The following is an 18,733-nucleotide window of genomic DNA, read 5'->3' on the forward strand; positions in this document are numbered from 1 at the left end:
GTTTAACATTGCGGGGGAAATAATCACCAAGATAGGAAGAGAAGACTTGGCTGCTGACCATTGTCCCAGAGGGAACAGCCTGCGATAGGGCTGTCCGTTGTATTTTATCTTGAGATTGCGAGGTCATAGGGGGGGCTGTGACCAGGCTGGTTTGTATGCATCATGTTGACCTGCTTGGTACGTTGTATAGTGTGCTTGGTCTGATCGCGAAAGATGAGTTCCCAGTTATCTCTGTATCCAGGACATTCCTGGCACAAGCGGACACACTGTCCACAATGAGGACGCTTCTTATCGCACTATTCTGAGTCAGAAATAATTTGGATTATTCCGATGATGCGACGCTGATGATGCGACGCCAGTGAGAGATCCTGTCATAATTCACACATACCCGTCGCTTCACGGCTCGGCAATTCCCGCAGCTTGTGGAAGGCTTTCTAGAAGTAGTGGTAGTCATATTTCGAGGAAGTTCTGTTCCGAACTTTTTGTGCGTGCGCGTAGGTAGTTCTAGGACATGGGTGCAGAAGATTGTGTGGAAGGTAGTATAATCGGAGAGACAGGGGAGGGAGTGACGACGCGGAACGGGCCTTGTTGAGCCTCAAACCTGAATGGAAGCCCAGGGTGTGAGATACGCTTTTCACTCAAATTTGAGAAGAGGAGCTGGTCCCGCTGTTTGTATTTTTTGTTTGCCTCCAGAAGGTTCCAGCAATGCGTAAATTCCATACCCTGATCAGCATGTGGTGTGTAATGTACTCAGTAGCGGGGAGGAGTTCGTGGTAATAGGCCTGGGGGGGCCTGAGCGTGGTGATGACTAAAGTTATCATGGAAGACCAGCTTCATACAATTTACTATGGAATTGCTTTGTTCGAGAATCTAAATCTTTGAAAAATACCTCGGGCTCCATGGGCTTCCAAGGTTTTTTCGAATTGCTTCCTCAGATAAATCGACCTTTGCGTCGAAGAGCGCGATGCCAACCTTGGAACAAGTAGCCCCCACTTCACTACTAGTAGGTAACTGGATTACTACTAGTTAACTAACTGGTATGTAAGAGCCTGTTTGAAACTCGAACCAACTTGGACTTTTTTTTTGCAACCAGTATCACAATTGTGCCGCCTCCACGCCGTAAAATTCTATTTTGTTGAAGCTTTCGCTATAGTCAGCGCAGCGGCTGAAGGTGTGTTGTCAACAAGGTCCTCATAAACAATTGGCTCCTTGACTAGGCGCGCATCGCGCAGTCCTAATTGCCAGCGATCGTAACCGTCGCGAGGCACAGAAGTGGTCACCCACATGCCATTGTGGCGGAAGTCGTTGGTAACAGAGACAACGACATCAATTGGAACACTGGGGAAAAGTTCGGAGAGCTCATCTTGGAATGATTCTGCGTCGTGCAGAAGGACCCAGTCTATGCCCTTCTGAAGAGCAATGCAAAACCGCTTCTGAGCATTTAATATCTCTGGTGTGATTGTGGCAGTTTCCCGATAATACACGCTCCATGGGACGTCGCCTTGAGTGACCATCTGCATGGCAATACTCAAATCAGGGTTGCGGGTGACCATGGCCAGGGCAGAGAGGTTATCAGTGACAAAATAGTCGCCCATGCCGCCTTGGAATAGATTGCCCAGCATTTCACCATTCAAATCCTGGATGTAGTCGACTGATTTCGCATCAATTCCGTTCTCACGGAGCAACATCTTGAAGAAAAGGCCAAAACTGCCCCCACCACCCGAATTTATCAGGACAGTACGCCCAGTCACTTCGGATAGGTTGAAGCTTTTATCACTGGCACGTCGAATCAAGGCGAGAGGTGCCCGACTCGCAATCTGCGTAAAGACAGTGTAATTCTGTACCCTTTCGCGGTACATGGACGGCACCCAGATTCCTCCAAGGCACATTGTAGCGGAACCATCGGCGAGCGCGTCAAGTACGCCGTCCCAAGGTGTTGGGATGTGAACCGTTACATCGAGTCCCTGTTCTCGGAAGAAGCCATGTCGAAGGGCAATGTACTCTGGGAGATAATTGAGACTATAGCCAGTAGCGGTAATGTGGAAGGGTTGCATGCTTAGCCTCTTCCAGCATTCTATCTTGTGATGTATCGGATCAGAGTGCGTAAATGAAAAGTGGTATATAAGGAGCTTTGGCGCTGTAAATAAAATAAAATAAGGATATGCGGAATGAACTCTTTAAATTGCTGGCATGAGTGTTGGAAAAGGATTTGAGATCATCGAACCCTGCGAGGCCGATTTTCAACGATTTTCGGAGAACCCCGATGGGTCCCGATGGCTCTCTTGCGGGGCAAAATTCCCCTTCCTGTGACTCAAATGATCCAGATATCTTCGCAAAGGGGGAAACACTTGGACTGGTTAGTAGTTGGCCTTTCGCTTCACGGAAGGTCGGAACCAAGAATGTGGTAAATGTTTACGAACGACAAAGCAAGGGATTCTTACATGCCTGAGGCATCAAGGCATCAACATAGTCCAACGTCTTAGTTCTGTCTGATTAAAACTTGAAGGCATTGCTCGGTCGTAACTCTGATGTAAGCTACTAATATATGATAAATTTGTCTCATTTTTAGCTCAACTTAAAGGCTACTGATACACCAAAGTAACAAATACCATACTAGTAAGCACTACTAGTAACTTCTACAAACCTTGGAAGACCGTGACAAATAAAGGTCCAATACGCACAACCTAAGGCTTACTAGTACATGCTAGGTACCGGTAGCACTTGATATCCATGGATGTTCAAATTACAATAAAAACTTGAATACCTAGGTACTACTAGTACCTGTATAGTGCTCAATTGCCATTCATCCAAAGCTGAGTATATACAGTAATGCTGGTATGACTACCTGGGCAGGTAGTACCTATCTAACAAAGAGAACTCAAACATTTGACATGTTTAACAATAGTCTCCTCCGAACCTTGGAACTCATTGGCTCATGAGATTAACCGGAAGTGACGTGAAGAGGGCCGTTGCCATCGTCCTTGGGGCAAGCGGTATCGGTATCGTCGGACTCGAACTCAACAACGCAGCTGGCGTCTTGTGCAATGGCAATGCCAATGAATGTGGTGTCTGACTTTCCTTCTCCAGAGCCAAGCTCATTGCCATCGCCATCTTGAACGGCACAGCTGTCAGGATGACCAGCAAAGTCAGCCTTGCAGTGGAACTTGCGAGGAGAGGCCCAACAGTCGCCCTCGATAGTGAAAGTGCGGCCATCACCGGTATTGTAGCAGGGCGAGTGGTCGTCAGGGAAGCCCTGGTCGTAAATTGCATCACCAGCGTCGTTGATGATTGCGAACCCGGAGTGGTGGCCGCTCTGGCTGCCACCGGACGGGCCGGAAATGGTAGAGAAATCACCAGCCGACCAGACGACCCTGAGGTGCTCGGCGTAGATGGGTGCGGCGGCTGCCAGCATATAGAGGAAAGTGCGGAGAGGAGCCATGATTTTGATTGTGGAGTTGAGGATTTCAAGTTGTTGATGGAATGGGATTGAGGACTTGTGTTGTCCTTGAGGCAGCTCCTCGAGTGCCTTTTATATCTCGTCAAGATAAATTGTGCCCCCAAATTCTGACGCCAAGAAACTTGCGCCTTTTTACTTGAGCGAGGCCCTCCGTACTTTCTTGGAGTGTAGTAGGAGTAGTGGAGATATGAAACCCTTAGAACAAGATACAGAGTTCGAAGGAATGGATCATTGAGGAAGGATCCACATCTTAGTACCTTCCAAATTCGCTTTCTCATCGTGACACTGACTCGAATCAAAATGGACAAAGACTTCAATAATTCTGTAGCTTTTCAATATATGGTCAATGATTTCCCATACTTATATTCAAAAATAATTCGCAGTAATAGAGGGCATTTCCATTCACCAGAATGGATTTTCGAATGCCAGCCAAAGCTAGGAGAGGATACGCATACGACCTGTCAGGGACTTCTGATAGCTCCACCAAAAAAAGGGCAAGATTACTCCGAATGGGGTCGAGTATTGCAAATTAATCCCAATGACTCGGAGTCTGACTGTGACGAAACTGATATGGATAAAAAGTCGCAGATCCAAGGCGGGATTCAAGGATGCCAAGAGTTTAGATACGACTTGGTCAGTGACATCCAGGAAATGGAGATGTAGATCACTGACCCATCTTGGGGCTGTAAACTGTTTGCCCCGGTCCCGTGCTGAATAAAGTGGGATAATATTCTAGGAGGGTTTCTTCGTAGACTTATCCCGTGATGTCCTCTCCTGAGCTGCAATCCCCTCATGGCTCAATTCAATAGTTCTTGACAGTTTTAATCACCAAATTTGCAAAACGATATCCATCAATGACTACCACTAGTATACGGATGGTGATGACGTAGGATCTGCACAATCGATTGACATAACCGACTTAGCGCCCGTAAGACTCCAAATGGGGCGCTGAAGAATAAGCACTAGTAGCACACATGCCATGGATAATTTGGGGCAACACAAGCTCAAAAATGACATCAAAAGTCGGCAAGCGGATGTCTGCTTGGTTTGATTTCAAATTATCAATTCCCATAGATCTGGGCAGTAGTGAATTTGAAAAAGTTCCGTTCGTCACAATTTCGACTTGACATATGTAGATCGAACAAATTGCTACTCGTAGGGACCTGGATTTCTTTATAGCTCTACTGCCCTTGTACTAATAGTAGTACTATTACCACTGCGGCATCTCCGCGTTTTTCTAGTAGTGGTGAGGCTAATAGATACAATGCATAGGCCAATTCTTCTGATTATAGCCAAAGATTTGCGATCTTGGCACGGTAATCTGCCACGATGCCCCTTTTTAGGGCAATGGGGGCCGAAACTATCATCCTTCGGACGGTCATCAGTCTTCCTACTCCCGGCTAAGACTGAGCCATGACTAGGTCTGCTGGACATAGCGATCCACTTTTATTCAGAAAATTACTCTGTAGACCAACTCTATTGCTGAGGTGGCTTTTTTCACTTTGATCTATCGTCCTTTATCCTTTTATAGAAAGGATAGTCCATCCTTGAATTTCACTCCATATCAGACGCTTTCTAGGTTTCATGCATCTACTACATAAATGCCTCAATTGTATAGTCTGGTGTGTCATGGAGACTCCGAGTACATCAGCAGATCGATGTGTATCCCACCCCAACGATCGATCCTCCCATTCAAACTCCAGTGTCCTTCTCGACTCAACGAATATCATCAAACAAAAGTGCCCCCGATTCCACCAGCTGCTATCGCTCAAACCAAGAAATACTCCAGATCTAGCCATTTTTCACCTAGATGACGTTTTATTCACTGGCCACTCTTCCCACAATGTTAAGCTGTTGCTTTATCAGGCTACTGGGATAGAGGTAGCGGCGGTTTTTTTTTTTCAACAAGCGTAAGGCTAAAGCAAAGCAAGCCAGTATTATCGAGAATCCCTTCACTTTCTCAAGACATCATAAGAATTGAGGAGCGATAAGAGTACCCATGATGTCTCGCTCAGCGCGCAAATTGCTGTTCACCCCCGGTGATATAGCAGTTGATCAGATGTTCGGAAATCCGCGACCCCGAAACTCCCATTGCATTTGTCGCCATGATTATTAACCTATAATTCGCGTGAGGCCAGATGCTTTCGAAAAGAAAAAGGTGGTTCTTACTGTTAGACGCTGGGTGATTTTGGCTGCATATCTGGAACGCGATGATCTGTAGACCTCGGGATGAGGCTACTTCGGTGTTCGTATACCAGTAGCTCTAATGATACCCAGCTTGAAAAAGACCTCACAATAAAAGGGAAAAACCGAAGTGGGATAGAGAGGATTGTTCATCCCTGGCAGGTACTAGTAGTATATAATACCTAGTAGTGGGCAGACCGCACGCATCTGAGGTTACTTCAAATTTCTACCTAGGTACATTTCTAAGCTCCCAAGTCTTCAACCTTGGAAGTTGCTTCAAGTTCCAAGGTTGCGCAGATGTGCATAATCACGTCATTACCTACCTAGGTACTCCTAGTAGTAGGTAATAGACTAAATTGCCAGCTTATCTATATTCTCTTATACCACTCGCTTCTCGCCATTTTAAATCACTGCATAGGCCCGGCTTACACGATAGTCAAACATCCATGATTTCTTTTCTAATCAGCTTGGGGATTTTTTTTTATTTTTTTTTGAAATATGCCAGATTAAACTTATTTTTGTTTCAGAAAAACTCTTAAGGTCAACAATTCCACGTCTAGTATTGGGCTTCGAATCTTGTATTGTTTCGAATACACTCATCAACTTGAACCAATCCGTTGCTCCTCCAGGTAATCAGAATCCCATCTAAAGCTCCAATGGAAATTGTGACCTAAAAATTCTATCAATGATGCCTCAGTTCCAACAAACCTGTCTCTAAAATTCGACGTCTCGCCTGTAGTTATTAACTATAAGTTCAAGCAATTACCTGTCACCTATGTGCCATCATTCGGATGGTCCTCCTGTTACCAGTAGTACAGGATCAAATGGGTCAGCTATAGGCATTTCGAAGACGGAAGCTGATGATAACCTTACTATGAAGATCCCCTACGCAAGTTTTTCACCTGGAGCCCTTTGAGCTAGATGGCTTCCAACTTGAATGAGATCTGGAATATAAAGGTTTGAATCACCAATAAAAATTAAGAGGAGAGCTGAGGGGGTAGGCGGTTGGAGAAAAAATTCGTTTACGCCCACTTCATCAGGAACTGGCAGCTCCAAGGTTAGTCCTCATTGAATATGATGGATGACTGTCTTAGTAACCTTGACAACCGTGTCAGTCCCCGGCCTAAACTTGACTTGTCGCTATTATTTGAGATACCGATATCTACCAATCAAGTGTAGTAACAGACCTTATATACTCAATAAAGGTCACGGTGCCCGCGTGCATTGAACAATCCGTGCTGAATAACGGTGCCAACTGGGTTTTATGGCAGGTTGAACCAGATGCGACATGAGGGCAATATGGATGCCAGTGCAAGAGGATGGATGAAACTCGCGACGATACCTACTAGTAGTACCTGGGTATAAGAAATTATTTTAAGACTAACTTGAAATTGAATCCTTGGTAGTAGTAGGGGAAGTGTCATACATTACTAATAGTCCTCAAGCTGCTGCCAGTGAGCATGTATACTATAGGAGCCTTCAAGTTGGAGCAAGGGGGGGGGGGCTAGTACTACTAGTAGTATTTCAACTTGAAGTTCTCAATTACGACTATCATTCTATTGATGACAATTTGAAGGTGACATTGATGGTGCTGCGACATCCTTCTTCGATACTAGTACTTCCATACCAAAGGTTTCTCAGGATGGTAAAATCCCGCGTCATACCAAATGCCTCATGCACGATGATTCAACACCATTAGATGACATGCCAAGATTTGCATACAGCCTCAGGTGTCGATTATAATGTGCTACGAGGCCCAGCAAAACAATGCAGTCCAATCACATCTAGTCACAACCGCCCGCCACTACATAGCCACCAGGCGAGTCATTCCGGTTGAAGCCCGAATAAACCCCGCATACGTACCCAGACATACAAGAACCAACCCCGGGTTTGCCCCAGCAGAGATGGCAAATTGCCAGATCATCCGGGGTGCCGAATCCTCGGAGGGTTGTGCCTAATCGGGACCGATTCCCCTTCGCCCGGCCCCGGATCCAAGGAAACTCTTTTTTTTTTTTATCTTTTTGATTTCTGGAGTCACGCGAGTTTGAAGATTGCGCAAACGCAACTGCAAACGCAACTGTACTTGGTCGGTTGAGAGGGGCATTACGCTATGACGAATTATCCACTATTTCCGCCCCCTCTTCTAGCTGCTCGATCGACCTTCCCCTCCTCGTGGCAGCCCGCTTCCGGAGACTCTTTGGGCATCTAGCGAGGGGTGCAACCACCAGTCGGCCATTTCCTGCCACCCTGAGAGGTCAAATATCAGATATCAATTTGTCGGCATTCCTCCGGACGTGGGGGGAGGGGTGGTGTCTTCCCCCTCCAGCTTTGCAAGCCACAAGAAAATTGCTGTGACACTGTTGATTTGTTCTTAGCTGGGCTCGGACTGTAGTCCTCTACCAACAACCGGCGTGATGACCGAGGGTGGAACACTCCGCATTCCAATCCTGCCGCCCTACGCAGTCCTTTCGCTGCCAAGGTTTCAATACCGTGGCTCTGGCTGCATGTCATCGCACTGGGTACCTACCTAGGTACTCCGGACTTTATCGTGTCCGAATCGCGTGGAATCAAAATACATAATCGAGAACCCCCCCGTCAATACTCCGTAGATTTCGCGGAGAACACGGCAGTCCGATAATTCCAATAATTGTGGGCAACACTCCTTGCAGGAATGTTTGAACAGTCACCGCTCAACACAGCCCTTGCTAGCCTCGCGTTGATCGGGAGGCCATCTCGGCAAGTGTTGCGTTGGCCTAAGCTCCCGGCTCGGCTCCTGCGCGAGGCAGATTGGTACATCCGTAGCGCCAGCTCCTGCAGGGCTCTGACACCTTTACTCCATAGATTACTTTGACTTTACGTGATCCTGCTGCAAGTGTAAGGCAGCGATAATTAATCCCGCAACGTCTGCAGGACTGTAGTCACAAGGCAAGCCCAAATGTCGCCGCCACACAATGCGCCTAGATAAGTGATTACACATCCGCTTTGTTTCAGTCCCTTGATTCCGTCCGGATATAGCGACACGGAGTACTCCTGGACTTAAATACAATACGAACTGAGCCGGTGGCAGGATTCGGGCCCTGACCTATCCCAGGTTCTTGATTGGGGCCACCGGATCCGCTTTGGAGCGCGTGAGTATCTGAATTCTCCAGCGAAGCTGGCCTGAGTGGACTCTGGGTTCCAGTCTCAGCCCTCGACAAAGTTAGCAGTCCCCGCAAACCCCCGATTGTGGCTCACGTTGGTTTCCCCATAATGAATTTCGTCATTTCTAGTTTTGGATTCAGGTCGTTAAGGGGGGGCACTTCCACTGGAAATATCATGGTGCGTGGCTCTGGATGAGCCTCTTAGGTGGATCTATCCAGACGAGGTATGATTTTCATTGATTTTTTTTTAAAAGAATTACATATCGATTACAGCCCTTTTTTTTCTCCTTGATATTCATGATCCTCTGGAACTACAACTATGCACAGAGCACAGCTGAACCGTAAATGCCTGCTATCCGCAATATCCGACAATCGGCACTTCTCTCGAGTCATGCAAATTATGCACAGGTATTGGACATCAAACAAGCTCACATTCCGAAATGGTCGGAAATTATGTCGAAAAGCCGGTGGTCGAACCAGCTGGGTTCTACCTAGGCATCTCACAGGAATGTGCCTAGGCTTATGGAAGTAATCCTGGACCGTCGGACCGCACGGCTCTTTAAGTTTCCAAGTGAGAGTTTCTCTCCGATCCTCGGCAGCTTCGGTTTGCCACTTGGGCCTATCAGGGGTAAGATGAGAATTCTGGACTCCGTGGGGAGTTTCTGGGTTCCGTCGAGGCCGTTGGCATTGGCGTTCGTGTCTGGGGGTGAGACAGTCGTGCCGCCGGTTGCATTGGGCTAGACCCGCTCTTAATAATGGAATAATCGACATTGATTGAGGAAAACCTGGATGAATCTTATTAGAAATTGAAGATTTAGTTCCAATTAGATTATTATATTTCTCAATATTTGTATCAAGTACACATGTACATACAGTATAGCCACTGACGGGGATTTCTTGTTGTACAGAAACCAGAGTTTTTCACTCTATGTCCTCTATTCTGTAAAGAGCTCTGTATCTGCAAGACAATCAATGTAACCATCATGCACCAGCGATCATAACCAACCATCAATGCTTTGACGGTTTTATTCCCGCAGTCAGTGGAGTGTACAGCAGATCAACGGAATACTAGGTCGGCGTAGATCAAGTCATTCTCCAGGGTTTCTGAAATAGGTAAGCCTGTAAGAGACACCTCCACCTGGGGGCCCGCTTCTTCTCCGCCATCGGCGACTGGAGACACCCGTAGAATGCTCCAGCCTGGCCGGACCGCTACTCTCCTCCTTCGAAATAGTCCCTCATCCGCCCCAGACCTGACTAGCGGCTACGATCTTCCCTCAAGACCAGCGGTCCGGTGGCTACAGTGCCGCGGGACCTTGAAGGGTCGGCGTATTTCGGAGAATTTTGCTAGTGGATATAGGTTTTTTTTTCTTCTGTGGATGGTATGAATTTCTTTCTCCTTTGTGTGAATTTTGAAGGCTGGATGTTATTATGAAGATTGAATACAAGAAGATAAAAGGAGAATCCCAACAGTTTCACCATAATAGGATTATCATTGAACTAGCTTCGTTGTCTGTTCCATATAGCCGACAGTAGCCACCATCGGTACGGTATGTAATATAATACCGTACCGGATCCGGTCGCATTTCCTTGACGGGGGGGATCCACTTCAGAAAATTCAGACTCAGGGGATTTCTTGTTTTGCAAGAACTACAAATACTGTACATCATATACTAGGATAATTTGAAAAAAAAAAAAGATGAGAATAGAGTGAATTAGTCTACACCATGGTACATATAGAATATAATAATATTCGGGCCTCCATTCATGCTCTATGAATTCTATGCTCTATGAATGGCATAACGTGACCGGGCCGATAACCAGGCTAACCCTAATTCGAGGCCAGTGACGCAGTGCTGCCACCCCCCAACGAGTTTAGTGGGTGAACTAACGTTTTAGTCACAAAGAGTGTGCAAATGCCTCTCGTGTGGGGAAGACGGCCCCAGTTGGACGAATGACCACCACTGGATTTGGGGGGGTTTAATTTGGCTGGGTCTGCCCCCAACTGGAGTTCGTCAAGTGGGACCTGGGGGGGGAAAGACAACCCATTGAAAGTCGGTCTTGCGACTCATACTTAAAATGCATGTGCCCCCCATCAGCGCGCGCCTCCCCCGGTTTTCTTGTAGTTCCTTGACCCTCTCCACTCTTCTCGCCCTTGTGGCATCTTATGCCTTTTTTTTCTTGTCGCTGATTTCGTCTTGTTTCTTCGATTCTTCGATTCGAATGTCCCTCCATTCGCCCCCCGCACACACATCATGAGTAGCGCCACCGCAACAATGACTGAAGAGTCTGGAAAACGAAAGGCATCCGCTGCCGGTCTATCCGCCAACCGCCCTGTGAAACGCAGAGCTTCCAAAGCCTGTTGCTGTTGTCGTGCCCGCAAAGTCCGCTGCGATGTGGTAGAAAATGGCTCTCCGTGTACCAACTGCCGACTGGATCAAGTCGAGTGCGTTGTCACGGAAAGCAAACGAAGAAAGTTCGTCTTAGCTGCAGAAAAAAAAAAAACTACAAAACACAATGGTCTTTTATTGCCTGTCCGAATAAAATACTAACGGTAGAATCTTGCGTGCAGAAAGTCGCGTGTCGAAGTTGACAATGCAGCTCCGTCCGAATCCCCCGAGGCGGAGGAAAATCCACTGCACCGATTCGACATGGGAATGCCTGATATGGCTCCCACGTCTCCTTCGCAGGCCTCTGTCGATGCTGAGCATGGCCAGCATATGCCGCATCTGCTCTGTATGTTGGAAAAGCTACCAATGGCTGACAACGATCTACCGCTAACAATGCATGGCAGATCAATCGCAGGCAACTCGCATCGGTTCCGATGATAGCTATCGTCGTCGCATGGCTTCCAATCCAGCTGTTCCCTCGACAATGCCTCTAGCAAACGCTACTCTGCAAATCCAACAACTGCTTGATCCCAACTTTGGCAGCCCACGTGCCACCGCCAGCGGCTTCTTGCCGGACTACATCCGAGGTCTTCCCGCTCGACTACAAAAAGAAGATATCGACTATCTAGCCGCCAAAGGTGCTCTCTCGATCCCCGACGTGACTCTGAGAAATGAGTTGATCAAGGCATATATCCATTATGTTCATACATATATGCCTCTTCTGGATCTCGAAGAATTCCTGCAAACCATTGTGCAAAACGATGGCATCCACCGCATCAGTCTTCTTCTTTTCCAGGCTGTCATGTTTGCTGGAATGGCATTTGTGGATATGAAGCATCTACAGGCAGCCGGATACCAGACTCGCAAAACCGCGAGGAAAATTTTCTTCCAGCGGGCTCGGCTGTTGTACGACTTTGACTACGAGGTCGACCGCATCTCTCTGGTGCAGTCACTTCTCTTGATGACATACTGGTATGAAACCCCTGATGACCAGAAGGACACCTGGCATTGGATGGGCGTCAGTCTGTCTCTGGCCCACACTATTGGTCTCCACCGTGATCCCGGAAACTCGCGGATGGATCTTCGGCGCCAGCGGATGTGGAAACGCATCTGGTGGAGCACGTATACTCGCGACCGATTGATTGCCTTGGGCATGCGACGACCCATGCGCGTGAAAGATGACGACTGTGATGTCCCCATGTTGACTCTGGACGACTTCGAATTCCAGTCCTTCTCGCCTGAAATTGTTCAGATGGTGGGAGACTCGGAGATTTTGCAGAATGTGAGCTACCAGCGTGAGCTGGCACTTATGTTTATCGAGAAGGCGAAACTTTGTCTCGGTGTGAGCCATGTGCTCTCCGCACAGTACTCCGTTCTCAGCCACAAATTCGGCGGCACTATGGAGACTACTATGATGCTGGTACCGAAGAAATCAACTGCTGAGAGCTTCGAGGTGCGTCATTGCGACCAGGAACTGGAGAATTGGCGGGCCAATCTCCCGGTGGAAACCCAATATACGCCGTCGGGAGGCGCGAAGCTCTCCGAGGCCCAGGAGGTGCTTCACTCGCATCGTGCTCTCTTGAAGATGGTCTACCTCACCACATCCAGCGCCCTGCATCGCCCACAGGTCCTCCCCGCCATCCCATTTCCATCAATGGACGCCGAATTGCAAGAACTATCTCGCAACAAGGTGCGATTCGCCGCAGTGGAAATCACCAATATCGCCCAAGATCTCCATATCCTGGACCTCACTCGGTACTACCCAACGACGGGCGTGACTGTCTTGCTTCCCGCAGTGATCATTCACCTCCTAGATATCAAATCCAGCGACCCCGGCGTACGAATGACTAGTCTCCAACGCTTCTACCAATGCATGCGCATCCTGCAACGCCTCCGCGAGATCTACGCCTCCGCCGACTTCGCCACCTCATTCCTCGAAGCCGCCATCCGCAAAGCCGGCATCCAACTCACCGTCGCACCACAAGACGTCCAATCCTCCTCCCGCTCCCGCTCCCAGAAGCAGCAATCCACCAGTAACGACCCCTTCGATGCCCTCATGCGCAGCCACACCCTTACACCACCTCCAGACTCCCTCGCCCAGAAAATTCCCGATCTGACCTACCCCAAGGCGGCCCCCGCAGGCGGGCGAGCCGCCGCCGCCGGAGTCGGCGACCTTTTCGCCTCAACACCACCCCAGTCCGACGGCAGCGAAAACGGCAGCACGCAAAACCTCAACACAAAATATAACCCCCACCACCACGATGCATTCGCGATCCCCGATCTGAATGCTGACCTCAGCCTCACCGAGCTGATGGACCTGGCCAACGACGCCGAAGTAACGCAAAACGACTTCGACGCCCTAATCAACTTCGAAGACGCGGGCAACGACTACTTCGCAGAAGAGAACGCCGCCCCGCCCCCGCCACAGGAAAAATCCGGCTTCGACTTCCACATCGATAATGCCAATATGATGGGTTTCGACACTGATCCCAAAGCAATTGATTTCGCGATGACCGAGTCTCGTGCCGATCATCACCATGTGGGTGCTACCTCGGCCGAGGCTCAAGCGCGGCCGGGCCTGACGGCCGATCTTGACACGGATCTTGGGATGAACCTGGATGAATAAACACATGCTGCCGTCACGGTGTTTTGTACTTTCATGCCAGTGTATTCAAGTTTATCTCCAGCTTATGCTTATGCTATGCTTATGCTTTTGGGAATTAGCGGGGACATATTACGTTTCTTTTACCCCTTTTATTAATCACTGTTTGCAATACGGAGCCTGAAGATTCGAAAGAAAGGGCACAATTGGTGTTTTGGGACGGGTTTCTTTTCTTTTCTTTTCATTTCTTTTCATTTCTTTTCATTTCTTTTCATTTTCTATTTCCTCTTGCCCTTTTTTATTCCCTTTTCGTTTCTTCCGCTCTGATGACCACCACGACAAACGTCCATATTATCGATAGATGGATCTGGATTTGGATTCCCAAAAGCATGAGCCCATGTGAATAACGGTTTATACTCAATTAACTGACTTTTATTGAGATTTTCTATACCTTTAATGCCGTACACAGTATTCTAGAACAGTAGCACAAGTGACTAACGAGTGTAAGTGTCCAAGCTACTGGTATCTTACCCCCCTACGTATGCGTTTTTGAAGATATTACATATCCAGCTCTGTCCCGCACCGACTATGTACATAACTACTAGTAGTCTCCTTTCATCTACACTGGCACGTTTGGGTCCACCCGGGGTCTTTCTTCAGAACCCCCTTAACTATAATTTAGCTTTTAATTAATTCTCCGATCCTGGACTGGATTCCCGGCGTCGCCGGTCGGGGTTCGGTTCGGTTCAGACCGATCCTCCGACTCCGATGGGTAGCATCGGTATCACATGCATCTATTCTGTTGCACACCGCACTGTGCTGCACTGCCTTTCACTTGTGACTGTTGGTAATGTCATCTTGCATGGGCGATCACTAGGTTAGTGTGGATTAGTTTACACTAGTTGATCTTTTAGGGAGCACGAGGTCAGTTTCGTCATCGGGTCTCTGTATGTATGTATACCATACCTGTGGATAGTGCTGATCATGGTGGTTTTGATCGGCAAGGAGGCGACCTCCAGGGCTGGTATTTTGGTACACTGGCAGCTCTACTACCTAGGCATCCACAGCAAACTTGAATTCACTGGACAATTGATATATTCAAACAATAAGAATAGAATTATTTCACATTCTCAATCTCAAACCAGGACTCAGACTTCATAACACGTAGAAACATAGACACAAGCATAAACATAAACATAGACTTCGTAGACACAGAAAGAAAAAGATAATCACATCGGCGAATGGGGGGAATCAAGACTGAAACGACCAAGAAGAAGAGAAAAGAAACATGAGCCAGAAAAAAAAAGGAACCATAAACCGAAACAAGAATCCCTTCATATCCATACTCAAATATCAAAAGCAACCTGAACAGCATCTGGACCAAAACCCAAACTAGACACCTCCACGACCCATCCTCTCAATCGAGCTCATGATTCCACCCCGACCAGGGGTGTACATCGCAATACCTGACTTCCCACCACTGTTTCCACGAGAGTGGCCAGCGCCAGCCGGCGCCCCGAATCGAGACCTCTTCTCACCAGTGACAGGCGGACGAATACCGCTTGATCCAGAGCGGCTCACGCTACGGCGAGTATTGTCGGCAGCAGGATGGATCTCAGTGGAAGAAAGATATTCTTCCCCATGACCATAACCACCGGCCGAGGAGACGGAATGCTCGCGAGTTTCGCGAATTTCTTCACGGTGTTGAGGAGGCTCAGGTTGGGTCTGAGCCTGTTGAATGGCAAGCCATTCGTCGACAGCAGCGACAAGTTCACCCTTCTCAGCGCGCTCGGATTCGAGATCGGAGCGGAGGCGTTCGCTGTCTTCTTTCAGAGAAGCTATTTCATGCCGCAGGCCCTCAATCTGAGCCTCAAAGACCCGTTTCTCGGCATCGTACTCCTCGAATTCACGGGCGATCATGCTGGCGTTGGCATCGACCATGTTATCGTTTTGAGCAGTATCAAGTTCACCACGTAGACGATTTTGTTCTTCATTTGCAGCGGCGAGCTTCTTCTCCACTTCACGAAGGCGCTTTTCCCAGCGAGATTCGTAGCTCTTTTTCAGTGCTGCGACCTTGGTCTCGTGCTTACCCTTGTATAGGGTGTGTAGCTCGCGAGCGACCTTTTCCACGGCATCCTGCACTTCCCGAGCAGTAGCTTCTGCCGATTGAGAGACCTGGCGGGAGCTAGAAGTGGTGTTTGATCCTGAAGATACAGCAGAGCGCGCGGCGGAGAGTTGGCTTTCTAGTTCCACAATACGGCCTTCTAGCTGCTCCTTGCCTTTGTCCGCTTCGTCGGCTCTCCGGGTCAAACGCTCGCGCTCGCGTTCGCCTTCAACTAGGTCAGACCGAACTGAACGCAAGACACTTTCCATTTCGTTTCCTCGGCGGTCCCATTCAGCTTGCTCCATCTCCAGGGCTTCCCTGCGACCGGCCTCATTACGGACTTCCTCCAATGCCTCACCAACACGTCGCTCTGCATCTGAAATAGCTGTCTTTAAACTGGCGACCTCGGCATCTTTGCCGCTCAAGGTAGCTTTCAGAGATGAGATTTCCGACAAAAATCCAGACTTGAGGGACTCCAGTTCTCGCGGAGTGATACTCGGAAGAGAGCGAGGCGTCGGCGCTGGTGCCATCTCATAGTCTAGGTCCAACAGCGAGGAGAACTTAGACGGAGATCGGATAGACTGTCGCATAGGCCTCATCGGCGAGCGTCGAGACGGGGAATAGCGACCACCTTGCTGCACGGACTGATGGGGAAGAAGTTCACGGAATCGCCAAAATCGAGCAAGTTCGGCGCTGCGCGAGAGTTCTCCAAATCGCGGGATGGTCGATGTCGGGGCGTGGGCGATCCAGCAGGTGATCCGGTATCAAGATGGGCACTCGCCCTGTTGTAGGATCGTCGAGCAGTTCCGGGGTAGAGGGGCCGGCGCTCTGTCGATACATATCGTTTCTCTGAGATTGACCGTGTCCGATACTGCCACGCATCGACTTAAGAGGCGAGTCGGCTCGGAGTTTTGCAAAGGAGGTCATGTCGGGTAAAACAGAGAAGTTACTTAAGCCAGTCTCATCCATCGAGTCAGGATAATCATCTCCCAGCGCGGAGTTTTCATTCGCACCAGCGTTGTCATCCTCTGGGAGAAACGTTGACATCCCCTCGTTGCGTCTATCTTCCATCATGCTGTTTGCGATCGTAGACTGGTCTCGCATAGCGCTTGTCATTGACAACAGACTCTCATTATGAATGACACTGGATTCTTCATCGAGATCGACGTGAATATCCGGTACTTCAGGCCTGCTAACCATGCCCTTCTTGCACGACTCATGGGCTTGCGCTTCTTCCTGGCCTCGCGGTGTCTCGTCGAAAGATCGCTTACGAGGCGTAGCTGCAAATGATTGCCGCCCTTCGAGCCCAAGCGATGTGCGGAGTGATGGGCGCGAAGAACGGAGCTTCTGCACCTCAAGCGCCATATCGGGGGATCTTTGTCTAGATAGCGAGGAGCGTGTGGCTGTTGGAACCGGAGGGGAGTTCTCGACGCGTCCAATTGGTTTGCGAGGGACTTTGTGCAGCTCTTCAGAATTGGCAATAGCTTGGTTCGAATTCTCATGGACATCCTGTCGCAATGGTGAGCTTTGTTCCACAACTGGCAAGCGCTGTTCGACCTCCTCTTGCGACGATTCGTGAAATAGCTCCTCGCGCTCGATATTGTCCACCTGTGTTTCTTCTTGCGCGTCCAGCTGAACCGGAGAGTCATATGCACCAGCCGGGGCCGGAGAAGGTGATTGTTGGACACGACCAATCGACTCGCGTGAAGATGGGCGAAGCTCTTCTTCTTGCTCATCAAAGTCATCAATCTCAACATTTCCCCGCACATCTGCTCTAAAAGGTGAACTCTCCGGTTGTAATGGTTCTCCCCGATCCGGCGAAAGACGCTGCATCTCACGCAATTTCCCAAAATCAACAGTCTCATCGCGCGCATCAGGTCGGAAAGGCGAACTAGCTGGATCCTCCACCGCGAGTTTCTTATCCAGGCCCGGCGACAAGGGCTCGACGTCTCTCAATTGTTGGTAGTCAACTGAATCATTCTCATCTCCATCGCGCACATCAGGTCGGAACGGCGAACTGGCTGGATCATCGAGCGCAAGTCTCTTATCCAGACCCGGCGATAAAGGGTGCGCATTGCGCAATCGGTCAAAGTCCACTGTTTCGCGCTCGGGTTCGTTTTCGTCTTCGTCTTGCGCATCGGGTCGGAAGGGAGAACTCATCGGTTCTTGATCCTCCGGTTGTACAGGACGAAATTTATGCCGTGGCGTCATTACTGCCGCTGCCGGTGTCGTTTGTTGATGTTGATATTCGTGTAATTTTTGGAAATCAACCGTGTCTTCGCGGGCATCGGGCCGGAAGGGCGAGCTCGCAGGTTCCGGTTCTGAATCCGGCTCTCGGAAGTCGTCGCGGTCATGGTCATGGTCATGGTCATGGTAGTCATGGTAGTCATTGTTCGCGTGAAAGTCGTTAGGCTGGAAGTTTTCTTCGTTCTCGTTGTCGAGATCGATCGGGTAGGAAGGGCGTGGGCTTTGTGTAGTCTTGCGATCGGACCAGGTTTGCTTCAGCGGACTTGAAGGAACCATAGCGTCTGCGGCCGAGGGTTCTGTGACGAAAGGCGACGAGCCCATCTTGGGAGAAGACCGGGCTCGTGAATTCTGGTAGGAGGGTGAAAGGGGTGATAAAGGATTCGACATGGTGCCGATGGGCGTGCGTGTTGAGCTGAGAATTCAGAACCCTGTGCGATGGGCTAGGAAAGTCTTCTTCTGTTTGGGTCTGGACGATTGTGGAGGCGTTGCTAGGTAAACAAAGCTAACCCCGATTGGGAAGGGAAGTATAGCGTCCGAGTGGGAAGGCGTGGGGTCAATTTAACAGTGCAGCAATACAGTATACAGTATACAGGGAGTAATTGATCATAAAGA

At 49.0% G+C, this 18,733-nt stretch overlaps 5 protein-coding genes across 5 annotated transcripts; 1 reads left to right on the forward strand and 4 right to left on the reverse strand.

The window, feature by feature from the left end:
* Nucleotides 1–1,127: 1,127 nt before the first annotated feature.
* On the reverse strand, nucleotides 1,128–2,054 carry N7533_008946 (ABC transporter substrate-binding protein; the record flags this gene model as incomplete). Its single annotated transcript, XM_057105596.1, has 1 exon — nucleotides 1,128–2,054. The coding sequence occupies one exon, from the start codon at nucleotides 2,052–2,054 to the stop codon at nucleotides 1,128–1,130; it is 927 nt and encodes a 308-aa protein (XP_056957045.1).
* An 887-nt stretch (nucleotides 2,055–2,941) lies between these two features.
* On the reverse strand, nucleotides 2,942–3,439 carry N7533_008947 (uncharacterized protein; the record flags this gene model as incomplete). Its single annotated transcript, XM_057105597.1, has 1 exon — nucleotides 2,942–3,439. The coding sequence occupies one exon, from the start codon at nucleotides 3,437–3,439 to the stop codon at nucleotides 2,942–2,944; it is 498 nt and encodes a 165-aa protein (XP_056957046.1).
* A 7,594-nt stretch (nucleotides 3,440–11,033) lies between these two features.
* farB1 (putative C6 transcription factor (Ctf1B)) lies at nucleotides 11,034–13,794 on the forward strand (the record flags this gene model as incomplete). The annotated part of the gene is made up of 3 exons (XM_057105598.1): nucleotides 11,034–11,254; nucleotides 11,351–11,514; nucleotides 11,573–13,794. 3 exons carry the CDS (start codon nucleotides 11,034–11,036, stop codon nucleotides 13,792–13,794), a joined length of 2,607 nt encoding a protein of 868 aa, XP_056957047.1.
* A 1,368-nt stretch (nucleotides 13,795–15,162) lies between these two features.
* On the reverse strand, nucleotides 15,163–16,473 carry N7533_008949 (uncharacterized protein; the record flags this gene model as incomplete). The annotated part of the gene is made up of 1 exon (XM_057105599.1): nucleotides 15,163–16,473. The coding sequence occupies one exon, from the start codon at nucleotides 16,471–16,473 to the stop codon at nucleotides 15,163–15,165; it is 1,311 nt and encodes a 436-aa protein (XP_056957048.1).
* Nucleotides 16,474–16,534: 61 nt separating this feature from the next.
* Nucleotides 16,535–18,508, reverse strand: N7533_008950 (uncharacterized protein; the record flags this gene model as incomplete). Its single annotated transcript, XM_057105600.1, has 1 exon — nucleotides 16,535–18,508. One exon carries the CDS (start codon nucleotides 18,506–18,508, stop codon nucleotides 16,535–16,537), a length of 1,974 nt encoding a protein of 657 aa, XP_056957049.1.
* Nucleotides 18,509–18,733: the final 225 nt, after the last annotated feature.

The sequence above is a fragment of the Penicillium manginii genome (genome assembly GCF_028828005.1).
Source record: "Penicillium manginii strain IBT 31320 chromosome Unknown utg000006l:1.0-4164085.0:1.0-4166146.0, whole genome shotgun sequence".
NCBI classification, from domain to species: Eukaryota; Fungi; Ascomycota; class Eurotiomycetes; order Eurotiales; family Aspergillaceae; genus Penicillium; species Penicillium manginii.